At 40.6% G+C, this 13767-nt stretch overlaps 1 protein-coding gene across 9 annotated transcripts in view; it reads right to left on the reverse strand.

The window, feature by feature from the left end:
• Positions 1 to 142: 142 nt before the first annotated feature.
• TNRC6B (trinucleotide repeat containing adaptor 6B) overlaps positions 143 to 13767 on the reverse strand; it is a 134217-nt gene continuing 120592 nt past the window's right edge. For all 9 annotated transcript variants that reach the window (XM_059472204.1, XM_059472207.1, XM_059472203.1 and 6 more), the window contains one exon: positions 143 to 13738. In XM_059472204.1, coding sequence (XP_059328187.1) covers positions 13348 to 13738 — 391 coding nt within the window. In that variant the 3' untranslated portion in view covers positions 143 to 13347. The remainder of the gene's footprint in view (positions 13739 to 13767) is intronic.

The following is a 13767-nucleotide window of genomic DNA, read 5'->3' on the forward strand; positions in this document are numbered from 1 at the left end:
GGAGGCCCCGCCCCGCGCCCTCAGCGCGCCCGCCCCGCCCCGAGCCCGCGGCGCGCCCGGCGCCCCCCCGCGCCCGGAGGCCAAGGCGGCCTCAGGGACCCCGACACGGCCGCGGGACACAAAACGTGCACAAAACACGAGCTTTAAATGCTTAGCAGCCAAACACATTTATTAGTATTTTTTTTCTTTTTTTCCAGGAACCCAAAAATAGTTTGTAGTTATAATGTAAGCAACTGAGTTGCACATAATACAATCATATCTTTCAAAAAACAAACAAACAAACAAAAAAACAAACCAAAAAAAAACCAAAACGAAGAAAACAAAAAACCAAAAAAGCTGTTTAAAAGCCCAAAAAAAACCTTCAGAAAACTTATATATAAGTATTACACCATCTCTCAGTTTCAATGAAATGACGACGACTTAATTCTTTATTACTCTTAACTTGTCACACTCCAATAAAACGTCACCCTTTTGTTTGTTTTTTTTCTTTTTTTTCCTTTTTTTTTTTTTCTAAATCCAGCATGAGAAATACAGTACCTGCTATGGCAAAAATACACATAAAATGCAACATTTCAGCTTATTTGTACATTAGTAGAGTTTAAATATTTTATTGGTTTTTTTTCTTTTTAAGTGAACCAGTGATCTTAAGTACCACTATACTAAAAGTAAAATAAAAATATAGAAAAGGAGGAAAAGGGGGCAGCCAGCCTTACAAGAGCACCTTCTAAAGTGCTGAGTTTCTGTGTCCATGGAAAACCCTTCGGAAGTTCAAACATTTCTGAGAACATGGGATGGAAATTAAGATGAAACCTGGATATGCAAGTCATTGCGTCATCTCCTCTACATTCTCCCCATTCGTCCTGTAATTTTCCTTACTGCACACTATAGAAAGAGGGGAGAAACCAGAACTAGGTAAGAGTTTAGTAAAGGAAGCCATTTCAAGTATAAGAAAAAAAATAAACACTTACAGGTAACTTGCAAATAGCATCAATATACACAGCCACTATTTTACTATTACAATGTCTGCTTCTGGGGGACAGTGTTTCAGGCAAGAGGACTTAAGCTGTACCTTCCTGTTACCTATTTATGTGCAAAGTAGAAAAGCTGCCTTTTCTAATCCAGCCATATTGGACACCAATGATTTTCTATTCAGCCACCTCATCTCTCCATTCCATAAGGAGAGAAAAAGGGGGCATTATTTTACCAAGACTAGATGAAATGAATCTGTTTCTCCATTCCTCTTCTGGACACACCTTTCTCCTATTACTTGTTTGCAACGAAGAGAAACTTGCCCAACTCCCGATGCCCACCAGTAGCCAGTTTCCTGAACAGGTAGAAGGCATTTACCTTTGTAAACATAATCCCTTATGTTTGTGGAACTCAAAGCAGCATTTCACACCTCCAGCCGAGCAGTGGAGATGAAAATAGATCAGAACGCTCCCCTGTCACTGCTTTTCCTCCTCTCCTTTCCTCTTCCGCACCCAGGAAGATTACATTTGGTTATTTTTGTTAGAAGGTGGGTGTTTTTTTGGTTCTTTGAGGACAATACTTAGCATTTAGTTTAAAGTAAACATTACAGAATTACCATAATCAGATTTATACTGCTGTTTGTTCTGCTTTCTAGATGAGAAAGAAAAAGCACTATGCATCAGATGTTCTGCAGGCTTTAGAGCAGATGTGGCAGAAAAACAAGATACCTCTGCGTGTAAATGCCACAGTGCACTTGCATCACTTCAGCTTCTTTCTCTGCAGAATCACTGTACACACTTCACCTTGATTACTGGCAGAGATGGAGAGGGTGGTGTAGGGCAACAGTGGAGAGATGTTCCTAAGGCCATGGGGAGCAAGGCAGGACAGAGAGGACCAGGGAGTGTCAGACAGAAGGGTTTCAGGTACAGAAACCATGTTCTTGATATTTCAAACGCCAAATTCCAAGAGGCATGGGCTCATATGCACATCCCTGAGACGCACATCCAGAAAGAAGAAACAGGGACCAAGTGATTGAGAGGGGAGAAAGTAGCAGAGGTTCCCTGACAACTGTGAGATTTACCCAATGAAGACCTCATCCCCCACCACCCTCCCAGAGACGTTTTGGGAGAGTTGTAAGGCATATACACAAGCAGCATCTACTATCATTCACTCTGTTCCTACGTTCTATTGGCAGGTGATGGCTTCTGTATGTTGTGGACAAGAAGAAGAGACACTGCATTTGAAGTGTGACTGGTAACACACTGAAATTAACTCGGGGAAGGACATAGGAAGCTACTCTGCCCTTCATCCCTGGAGCAGCAGCATAAAGTGGCCAGGTTCTTCATCTTACAGTCCCCACTCCGGAACTACACACCACCACCTCCCATTCCTGATGGCAGGAAAAGATGCGTCTACTTCAAAGATGACACTACCAAAACTGCCATATAATGGCAGGGAGAAGTACACCAACTTTTTCTGATTTGGTGGTCTGGTGAAAGAAGCAGCAAGCTCAAAATACTTCAATGTTGAAGCTTACCCAAAAGTACTGGAGACATGTGACCTGTAGCAACACTGGCATAACTATATAAAGAAGAGAAGATGGAAACAAGTGTAAAGACTGAAGAGTATGAGTAACTGAATCTCTATCAACTTCTATCATTTAGGATCTGAGTGTCTAATGGATTGAATAATTAAAAAAATCAAAAAGGTTATCTCCCTCCACACAAGCAAACAATGTAAAAAGAACTAGCGATCTTGCTGTGAAAACCTCATAATACTTCTATCATGCTTTTTTCTTTAAAGCACTTGATAAACATTACTAGTTGATCCTCACAAAACCCCTGTGAGGTAGGTAAGTATTATTAACAACCCCGCTTTACAGATGAAAAAACAAAGGCAAAGTAGTTAAATGACTTGCCCAAGGCAAGGAAAGAGTAATGGCCAATATTAAAATTCAGGAGTTTCAGGCTTCCCAAACCTGTGCTCAAAACCACTAGTTCAAACATCTTTTTACAAAGGAGATAACGGATGGAAATAAAAGCCCATCAAGTTTAGAAGAAAAACGAAGATTTAAAAGGTTACATCAAAAGGGAAAATGTACCACGAGGTATTTTTGTGAATGAGTTTAAGCTTCTGATTTTTTTTGTTTTCTTTTTTTTAAAAGGCATTCTGACAGAGTGGAACCCTGATAAGATCACATCTGCAAGGCAGGTACAGATGTGAGAGTGATCATCAAGTCTATTACTTATTACAGTACTGTGAATGTCAACAAAAATAAAATTGCTGCATGAAAACACTGAATACAGGCAGGATAATATCTCAGTTTATGATATTACACCTAAGATAATGCCAGTACCATGGTTCACCATGGATAAAGGAAAAAGTCAAGTCAAAAGGTCCCTATTATAATGATGGAGAGAGCAGTGAGATCTATATTTTTTTCTGAGGAGACTCTTCCTGGAAGCTCAGCAAGCTTCAAGGAATGCACATAATTCACAATGATTACATTTTGGAGATGTGAGGAAGTAAATCCTTTTTAATGACCATTATGATACTACCTTATAATAAAAACAGGGTATTTCCTTTCAAATAGAGGGAACATATCAGTCTACTTTCCCTAAAATTTCACATACTGTCACCATTAGCACTAAGTCACTGGCAGCAACGCCAGACAACAAAACAACAGTAGCTGCTGCCATTGAAAATACACAGTCCTCATAGCTGGGCTTTGATCAGCACTAGAAAGAAAGTATTGTCTCCACCATCCTGCCCACAGCTGCTCTGTCACTGTATGAAGAGTACCAGAAACAGCAGCAAAGAAAATGTTAGGGATAAGGAAGTGTGGATACCAAGGACTAGCCATATTCCAACTCTCCTGGAAGAGCACAAGGACTGCTGAAATGGAAAACGAGTAGTAAATAAAAAAAAACCCAGTGCCTGTGGCAGTGAGTTTCCTGAGCTTAACAAGGGCCAGAGCACAGGAGGTGGTAGATAATCCCCAGGTAGACCTGGTGTCCCATTCACCCTTTACGCCCTGGGTTAACACTGTGCGGCTGAATTCACCCTGTGCAAGGCTGAGAGCTGATTTTATTTTGCAGCCAAAATTGGTTATTCAAATCTCTTCCCAGTTAGCAATTGGCCAGCCTCTGACAAAAAAAAGGTTGTTATCAATTCCTTCTTAATTCAAAGTTATCACTTCCCCACTTCCCCAAACTATAATGGATATGCCATGGACACAGAAACTCCTGAACAGTTTAGCAAAGTATCTTTGTCCCCTGCACCCCCTTTGCAGAATGCATAGTTTACAATTCACTTACAAAATAAAGAAGCAATGCTGACCACATATGGGACCTTTTTTTTTTTTTGAAAAAAGAACAAACAACCTCTTCTTAAGTTCAGTATCAAAATTCACATTTGCATAATAATACATTTCAAGGCCATTAGAGAGGAATGAGAGCGAAGCAAAGAAAACTGCAGAGTCTCTCCTCTCTTTGTCTTCCTGAATAGAGCTGAGGGATCCCACTGGAGTTTCTTTTCAGGGTGGGAATTACAAAGCGCTACAACAACAGCTCTTGATCTTGTACACCTCATGTTTTGGGTGGGACGAAGAGGTGAATTATTAGGAAAAAAAAACAAATGGAAGGAGACACTGCAGATTCCCATGTTTAGCTACAAACAGCTTTGAAGAAACAAAAAATTACTTCAGATTTTTTTCCTTTTAAACACTTCTACCTTACCATTTCAAAAACTTCTTTTTTTCTTCTTGTGTAATACCCTGTTCATTTAAATGGCAACGTTAAGTGTGCTGGAAGTTGAAGGGTTGAAAAAAAATTCCTGTTTCACTTATCAGGACACGGGCAGAGAGGGTAAAAGTGTGCCTGCACCCACTATTTAACAGAAGCTACAAAACATCATCTTCTCTACATGTATAAATTTGTCTCAAACATCACTGTGTTCAAATTCTCCAGTGCTTACAAAAAAACAAAGCCACACACATTCACACTCATGCACACAAACATAAAGAGAAGCCACATAATACATATACAAACTCAACCTGCAACGCAGACTAGCCTAAAACTATCAACAGCTTCTGTGTGCATCACATGACATCCCTTCACACCCCCCCAATCTCTACCACATATGAATACGTATTGTGCAGTGTAGAGACCAGCCAATGATGCTGCTTGTCAAAAGGGACCAGTGGGCTGCAATCTCAATGTCTGACCTCTTGAAAGAATAAACTGACCCTTGTCTCCCCTCCAGCCCAAGCGGTCTCCTCAATTAGACAGTCACTATACTCACAAAGGCACATTCATAAATACCACATTTAACTTACTGCTTGTAAAAACATAGGAGGAAACGTTAAGCGCTTATACCCCGACCCATTCCTACTGACCCAGCAAGAAGTATCACAATAACCTATCACTTGGTGAGACCTTACTCCACCTTTAGAAGGTACATATTAAAGAAGTCTTCAAACACCTCTTTTAAATTTTTTTGCATAAATGAATGCTTTTTTTGTTTGTTTTTGGCTTACATATTTTGGAATACAGCACACTCACTATAAAGCTCTGTTGTAAGGCTACCCCCTAAAGTAAGGCTGTTCTACCTTGGCTTGCATTTTCACTTCACTTTGCTTCTTTTCCACGTCCCCAAAACAAAACAAAAAAACCCACACAGCGCCTTATATAGAAAGGGTAAGCCAGATCTGGCAGGGAGAGGGAGGGGGAAGAAAGCACATAATATCATAACCATGTCACTAAAATAGCTATCCTAACAAGCTGTGCAACCTCAACAAAAATTGATGAAGAAAATGATTACTTATGGTTGGTTGTGTTTCATCTGAAACAGGAGGAGCTTCCACCTTCTCTCAATTAATAAACACAAACAATAAAAAATGAGGAAGTTAGTTCTGTGAAGGTAACAACACACATTAACAGCCAAAAAGAGGCATTTAGTGCTCAAGGAAACACTGCTCGCCGAACATGGCCTCCTCGTACTGCGCACTCCAGTCTCTTCCCCTCTGCCCATCACAGTCAAGAATGTTTGCTGCTAAAATACTTCAATACTTAACGCTGGCTGGCACAGTGCATTCTTCCCTTTTTTTTGTTCTTTTTCCCTGGAGTGCTCTCTATTACTTTACAGAAAGGCTGTCAGAATCAAGTCAAAAAACTCCCTTTCTCATTACAAAGTTTACAGGAATCCTAACACTGCTGAATGTCACCAGTCCAACTATCACACAAACAGGGCAAAAATGGCTCTTTTGCAGAGGGCACTTGATTTGCTAGAAGCTTGCTAGGACTCTGGGAGACTTCTAGAGAAAAGCTTTCCTGCATAGCTTGATGAAAAGCAACGCGCAGGCAAACTGTTGATGCAAACAGATGTTGTCTGCTGCGCGCTACAGATGAAACTGCATCTATTGTAGCCTGACAAGTTTTAAAAGTAGGCTCCAACCCATCAGGAGCTGTGGCGCTTTCTGTAGCACAGATGAAACCTTAAATCACTTTTCATACAAGGATCAGCAGCTACAGTTACTACATCACAAAGTTTAAGGTCACGTAACACCACAAAATAGAGCACTATAATTTTAAACAGGACCCTGACTCAATTTTGACAGCAATGTAGACAGACCCTTAAAGTCTACTGTAGGCAAAGCTCTGCTTGGTGAGTCACCACAAAATGGACCTGTTTCCTATTATCTACTGCAAGGGAACTTTGGTAAAATTCAGCAACACTGGTATTTACAGTGATGGGACACTTATGCAGAACGTTGTGAAGGACATGGACTAGGCACGGCTGCTAAAAATCTCCAGTATGGCTCCTGTCATTTAGTCCAACCAACAGGTCTACTACAGCCTAACAGTTGCTTTGTGGTTTAGGTTTGGATGTGAATTCAGGACAACAGGGAGTAGCAACTCTGTCTACATTGGGAAACTTCACATATTTCTCCCCACTACTGTTACCATCCTTCTGCCACAGGTGGAAGTCTAGTACTGGAGATAAAGGGGAAGAAAGTTCGTGTTTTAGATATCTGTGTTTTGATCACAGTGGGAATGACCATATGATCTAACAGTATCAGTTCCTAAAACTGCAAAGCAGTGGCAAATAAACAACAGAACTGAAATGACATTGTGTGCAAAATAAGTTTAGACAAACCAACGGATTCTGTGTATGCTGCTTCAGATTCAGGACCAAAGTTGCACATCAACAGCATTTGTTTATTGGTTTTTTTTAAATTAATTTCAATGTAGTTGTCTTGGTATTACTTTCCTGCCCATAAACCATGCATGCATATTTACAATTAAGAAAGCTGCTTCCGTTAAGGGAACTTCACATCTTTAGAAAAAAACCCCTACCTTCTACTCAATCAGGACTATTACCCTGAGATGTTAGCCAGCCTCCACAAAACCTGCATTTCAATCCATTTGAGAACCTAGACACTAAGGTCACATGATTTACAGTGAAGGCATTATATGCAACACACACTGGAAACACAACAGGTCCTCATCTGCTATGTTAACCCTGATCCAGCTCATTTCATTGACCAGGCTTTTCAAATTTGGGTACCTCAGATACACAAACAGTGCTCCTCTTAAAAGTCAATAGGAAAACAATATGCACAAACAAAATAAGAAACTTAAGAGCTACATCTTAATAATGAAGCAAAAAACGCAACCTAATCAAAATTTCCCCCCAAAAAACTACAGTACTATTTGGATGCACTATTAGGACACAGTGGAAGATGTGGCAGCATTTTTAAGAAGAAAAAAATAGGGCAAAAGTTCTAAGGAATAAATGCTTAGAAATTTCATGGTAAAAAGAAAAAGAGGCCAACTTAATATAAACTTTTAATTGTTATTTAATTTTTAAGATGGTTATCCCACCCAGTTTTTTGAAAACAACCTGTTTATATTGCAGAGGCAAGAACATACTTGGCTTAACATTCTTACTCATTACAAAAGCCACTTAATGTGAAGCACAATTAAAAAAAAATATGTAAGAAAAACCTGACACCTTATGATTGTAAAAAAACCCCAAACCAACAAAAACCCCACTCTCAAGACTGCTAGGCAAATGTCCAGGTAGAAACGTAAAAACACTGGAAAAAGATGGCAAGTATTCCAAAGCAAATGTCAGAAGTCTAAACACAGGTTTCTGAGCTGTACCACACTTCGTTTTGCTTACTAGACTCTGTTGTCACTGCTAAGACAAAATCCTCAATTAGAGCAAAGAATTACCAAACAGATTAAAAGCTCCCAGCTTGATAGACACCGCAAGGTAGGGTAAGCAAAGTGGCATGATTTTTATCTGGAAAGAGATGCCCTTAGTCTATTCCAAGCTGTGCTTTCCCCAGCCTCTTCTCCCTACCTTGCCAATATGCTTAAACAAGATGCTGCCAATGACTCCATCCTGGGAACAGTTTTGTAAAAGCCCAGAAATACCCTAACATCAACTCCTGCTGACTTTTCACTATTAGGAGCTCAAATGGCAGCAGAATTTTTACAACATTAAGCAACGGGTGTCCCCAGCAGTTGAGTCTGGTTAGCACAATTCTCAGACACCACCTGCAATGGTTGAGAGCGCCCTGACTAAGCCACGCAGATCTGTCAACTGTAGCTGGAATATAGATTAATGTTACTTTGACCATGTAGGGAAACTGTCACTGAGGAGACAGTCACTAACACTTACAGGATGCACATTCAGGAAATGAGGAGCAGACTGCTGTACTACAATAGGTTTGGACCCAGCAGACTGCTGAAACTTACTGACTGTCAACCCTTCAGCAGTCAGTCACAATCCACTTCCAAGTGAATGTCAAGTCTGTCAGCCTTTTTGACTAAATGCTATGGTTTCCTCTCTTTTAGGACACTGCTGATTTGATAAAACACAGCTTCTGGCAAAGCACTCAAATTCTCTCATTAAAAAAAAACAATAAAATAAAATAAAATAAAATAGAATCCTAAACTTTCTAAGTAAACCCTCCTTCTACTGGCCCACAACAGGATTTTTGAAGCACATTATTATTACTACTGATGCATTATTTTCAATAGACTCACATGCACACGCAGCACAACATGAAAACACTGGGCAGCTGCTATGAGAAAGACAGAATTTGGCATCTGATTTCTTTTATTAACAACAACAACTTAACTACTATTAAGTAACTCATTGCACGACTTGCTCACACGGGCATGCTCTTCTTCCCTTAAGAATGGGCACATCTATTTCCATGAAGTGGCTACACTGCCTCACCTTGCCTCGTCTTCCCTCCCCTCCCCTACTGTAGGGCATGTGGGTGCATGTAACAAGGCACTAGCGCGGTTTTTGTGGTTTGATCCAAGCCGTTTCAGGCCGAGTAAGCCCCTGACCCCTAGAGCTGGGAGGCAGAAGTTGGCCATCCCAACACCGAACTTTTAAGTTCAAGACTGTAAGCCCTGACAGCCAGCAGCAACAGGTTGAACAGAGGAGTTTAACAGCTATTTCCCTCATATAAAAAGAAACAAAGACTGGGAGGTGGGGTGGGTGAAGAAAAGCAAGCAGCAAATCTCCAAGTGGGGAATAAACTGACCGAGTAGCTGAAAACAGGGAAGTTGATTTCCAATGTACATTTTTGTGGAGTTTTTCCATATTCTTTTTTTTCTGTACTGAAAAAGGCAGGTTAATAGAACTACTTCATTACTGAGTAATCCATCAGCACTGGTTTACTTTAGCACTGCTCAGAAGTGGTTCAAAGAAGCACCATTGTGTATTTCCTGCTAGTCGTCCTAACTGAGGATTCTTTCAGTTAAACTCTACTGCCTTTTAATAAGGTTTATACTTTCACTCTGCTTCAAAAAGGTGCTTGGAAGAATATTTTTATTTAGTTTTCAATCGAGAGGGGATAGTAGGTTTCCATTCACACACTTCTCTTCTCCATGCAACTGCACACGTCTGCATGAGTAACAAAGCACAATAAATGATAACCCTTCTCCCACAAATTGTTTAAGATTGCAATGAATTCCTGTTGCTGATATTGAGAAGCTTTCTTAATGTATCTTAATTTAGAAAGTCTTTAAAATTCTTGATCCCTCGCTTGACAGTAACATTTGGAGATTTTTTCTTTTTTTCTTTTTCTTTTTATTTTTTTTTTTAGCATTTTTATTTTAAAGTAAAAACTTTCAAACATTTTGAAGATTCAGGAACTTGTAAAAGTTTATCAACAAGAAACAGCCATCTATCTAGGATAAGGTTAAATAAACCATCTTCAAAAAACTGGCTTCCTACCCTAGAATTCCTGAGAATGCTTGCAAATTTAAAGCAGGAAAATAAAATGTTAAAATAAAAACAAAAACACTGTTAAATGCTCCCAGAGTTAGTCTTCATCTAAAATATATATATGCACTTTTTGGTCTTTTTTTTTTTTTTTTGTACATTTTAATTTTTTTCCCTTTAAGCTTACAATGGAAGAACAATTTAGCTTTTCTTTTTAAATATTTCAAATCCCTCATTATGTCTTGTAAACAAGAGGGGCTCTAGCACCCGGCTTTCACCGTAGTATCGCAATGAAGTCAACTAGCCCAAAGTGCAGGAAAAGGGACCTTAGGGCAGGTTGGGAGAGAGAAGTGAGGGTGGAACACAGCAATGAACCAGCATGTATAGCAGACCATGTGACAGAACAGATACTGGCTTGCTCAGGCCAAAGGTGCTTCACTAGGAAGTACTGCTGGCATGGGACTTTTAAGAACCTGCTCTGCGTGTCCGAGCGTGCTTGGTCTTTGAGCAGAAACAAAGCTGTACAGATGCCTGAACACAAGGGTTACTAGCCAGCTAGCAGGAACTGAAAGAGAGCATTTTGTTTCTTTGTGCATGGTGTGATAGATGGAGGAGACATGATAGGAAAGTATTTTCCAAAGGGGCTAGAGTATGCTGCATACTCCAGTTTACTAAACAAATACAAAGCTACTCATACTTTTTTATCACATAACGCTTTGCATACAAATCTACAGGCATGTGTATATGCAGCATTTCCCTCAGTCAGTCTTCACTGTGACATTGGGGCTTACATAGAAAGGGCAAATAAAATTAAACAGCCATGTAATTCCCTAGCCCTTCCCTCCCACCCCCAGCACACAGGCATACACACACACACAGGCGCGCACCAACCTCCCCCCATGACTTGCATCTGGTTTTGCTTCTGCCCACCAAACCCATGAGTTAAATGCATTAGACATGGTCACATCCTTCAATGAAAAGGCTGAAGAAACAGACTCCCCTATCTGCCCCCCTCGGCCAGGTGATAAAGCACTGCTCCCTCTGAGGGCTGGAATGGACAGGTATGTGCTGGTACAGAAGGTCGGCACTTTGTCAGACAGTGTAACAGCTGGACAATGCTGCATGGAAGTCCTAGCACTTATGGAAAAAGTACCGGCATCTCTCTTCCCTCTTCCCCCGGCCCCATCCCCACAAAAAGCTTCTTGCTTTGTGTCAGGGGATGTTCCTTCAAGTCTGCTACAACTCTTTTCACAACAACAGGTCTTAAAAGTTTTGTTCCCAGCGCACACATGCACGCACACACTGGCTATCACTGTGGATTATAGGTCACCCCTATCCTGCCCAGAGTATTACTACACTGATGCTAAAAAAACCCCAAACCTTTCCTTAAATACAGAAATTAAAAAGCAACAGTACAGAAAAAAGTAAAAACAAAAAACAAAAAGGTGCAATACTTCTTTAAAAAAAAAAAGTCTTTGCTAGTTATATACCTCCCTAAGCAAAACCACATACACAGGAAAAAACACAACACAGAGAAACAAAAGGAAACCTTTGAAGTACACACTGGTTTAAGAACATTCGTAAGTAAACGTTTCTGTCAGTGATGGTCTGGCGCTGTAATGACACCAAGGCCTGGCACAGGTAACGCTCACCATGAAGGACGCAGGAAGGAGTGGGCTGCATGTGCTTTCAGGAGATGAGGCAGGCTGGCTGGCACTTTGCTGACACCATTTAGCTTTTTGTCAGTTTTAATAGAAGCAGTAAATCAACTAAAAGGCTAATTTGGTTGGGCTGGATTTTCAAGCTTTTGATGGATTCCTCCAGAATGAGTACAGGTGCTTATTTAAGTTTGGGGGAGAAAAGAAACACTCTTTTTTAAAAGGTACTGAAGCTTGCAAGAGACAGAAAAAGAACATTTGTCTATATGCACAAAAAATGGCAATGTCTTCTTTCCTCCTCTTTTCCCCTTGTCGGAAGAAATAAATGGCTTGCATTACATAACAAACACTCTAGGGTTCATTCAGTACAAAAACCCCACATGCAGACATAAATAAAGATACTGTTTACTCAAAGACAACATTGTTTCCCCTCTCACCAAATCCTCTGGATATGGCAGTGTTCTGCTCTACCACAGGGTTAGAACAAGGGCTAGGAAGCAACTATCCACTCTGTATGATCTGCAGATTTGAGATAGCACCCTGCTAAACGAATTTAAAAAAACCTACTGACAAATTTTAATCCAGCCCAACTGGATTCCGCTTCAGCCACAGGGACTCCACCATGCCTGTCTTGCTTTCAGAATCAAGACATGCAGATGGCCAGCCAGCCCGTAGACCATCAGCAATGCAGCGTTTCAAGATTATATATATAGAGAAAAAAATGCACACACACAAACATGTGCACACGCACTCACACAGAAACAAGCACACGTGGGCAGTTACATGTGCCAGAACACACTGGTACTTATCAACCAGCCAATCACAAAGTGTTGGTTTTTTTGTTTTGTTTGTTTTTTCTGTTTTTTTTTTTTTTTTTTTTTTTTTTTGTGGGTTTTTAATTTTTAAATTTTTTTCTAGGTTTTTTTTTGTCTTTATTTTTGTTTTTAAAGTGAGGCTCCGTCAAGTCTTTCCCTCCCTCCCTTATTCTTTTGAACCCCTCCCCAACCCCAACCCAACATGGTAGACCTAAGGACGGAAACACACCCAGTGCAAACAAAGTTAAAAAGCTATTTTTTCAGTATATATGTTTCTTAGCAACAACTTCCGTATAACATGAAAAAGTGAAAAACTAGAAACTAATTTTTTTAATTTTTTCTGTTTAAATTTAAATGGTATGTGTACTTGCTTCACATTGTCTTTCTAAGTTGGCGTTCACGATTCAAGTATTTCAAGAGTGATATGTTCTCTTTTTGGATTCATATTCCAAACGAAAAAACTGAAGTTATATAAGGGAGGCAACTATGTGCTCAGACAGTCTGTCAATGACCCACCTTTTTTTCTTTCTCCGTTTTCTTTTTTCCTTTTATAAATGTATTTATTGCAAGTTGAAAAAAACGAAAAAGGTCAAGTTAGTGCTGCTGCTGCTGTTCCAAAAAAGGTCACGAGGTCAGAGTTGAAAGTTCTAAGTTCAGATTGAATCCGACCCTCCTCCCAGAAGGTCTCCAGGTAGTAAGGGAGCAGGGCTGCCCATTCGGTGTGGATCCTCTACACTCGGGACCCCCCACAAGCTTGAAGAATAGTTTGGGGGCCCCCACAATGAAGCGCCAGTGAGATCACCCCCACTGCTGCCGCCGCCGCCACCACTGCTCCACTGCCCAAGCCCTGTTGACCCACCAAAGAGATTCAAAGCAGGTCCAACTGGATCTGTCTGGTTCTGTCCTGTCTCCAGGGATTGCCAGCCCGCTGCGGGTGCACTCGGGGTTGCTGCAGGTGTAGGGGGCTGAGCTTGTGCCAAAAAGCGACTAACCTCTTCATCTGTGGCAAACTCAGCCAGGATGGTAGTGTTTCCCAACACACACCTACAGGGCAAGGAACACATAAGAAACAA

This window comes from Ammospiza nelsoni, chromosome 5 (genome assembly GCF_027579445.1).
Source record: "Ammospiza nelsoni isolate bAmmNel1 chromosome 5, bAmmNel1.pri, whole genome shotgun sequence".
In the NCBI taxonomy this organism is placed as follows: domain Eukaryota; kingdom Metazoa; phylum Chordata; class Aves; order Passeriformes; family Passerellidae; genus Ammospiza; species Ammospiza nelsoni.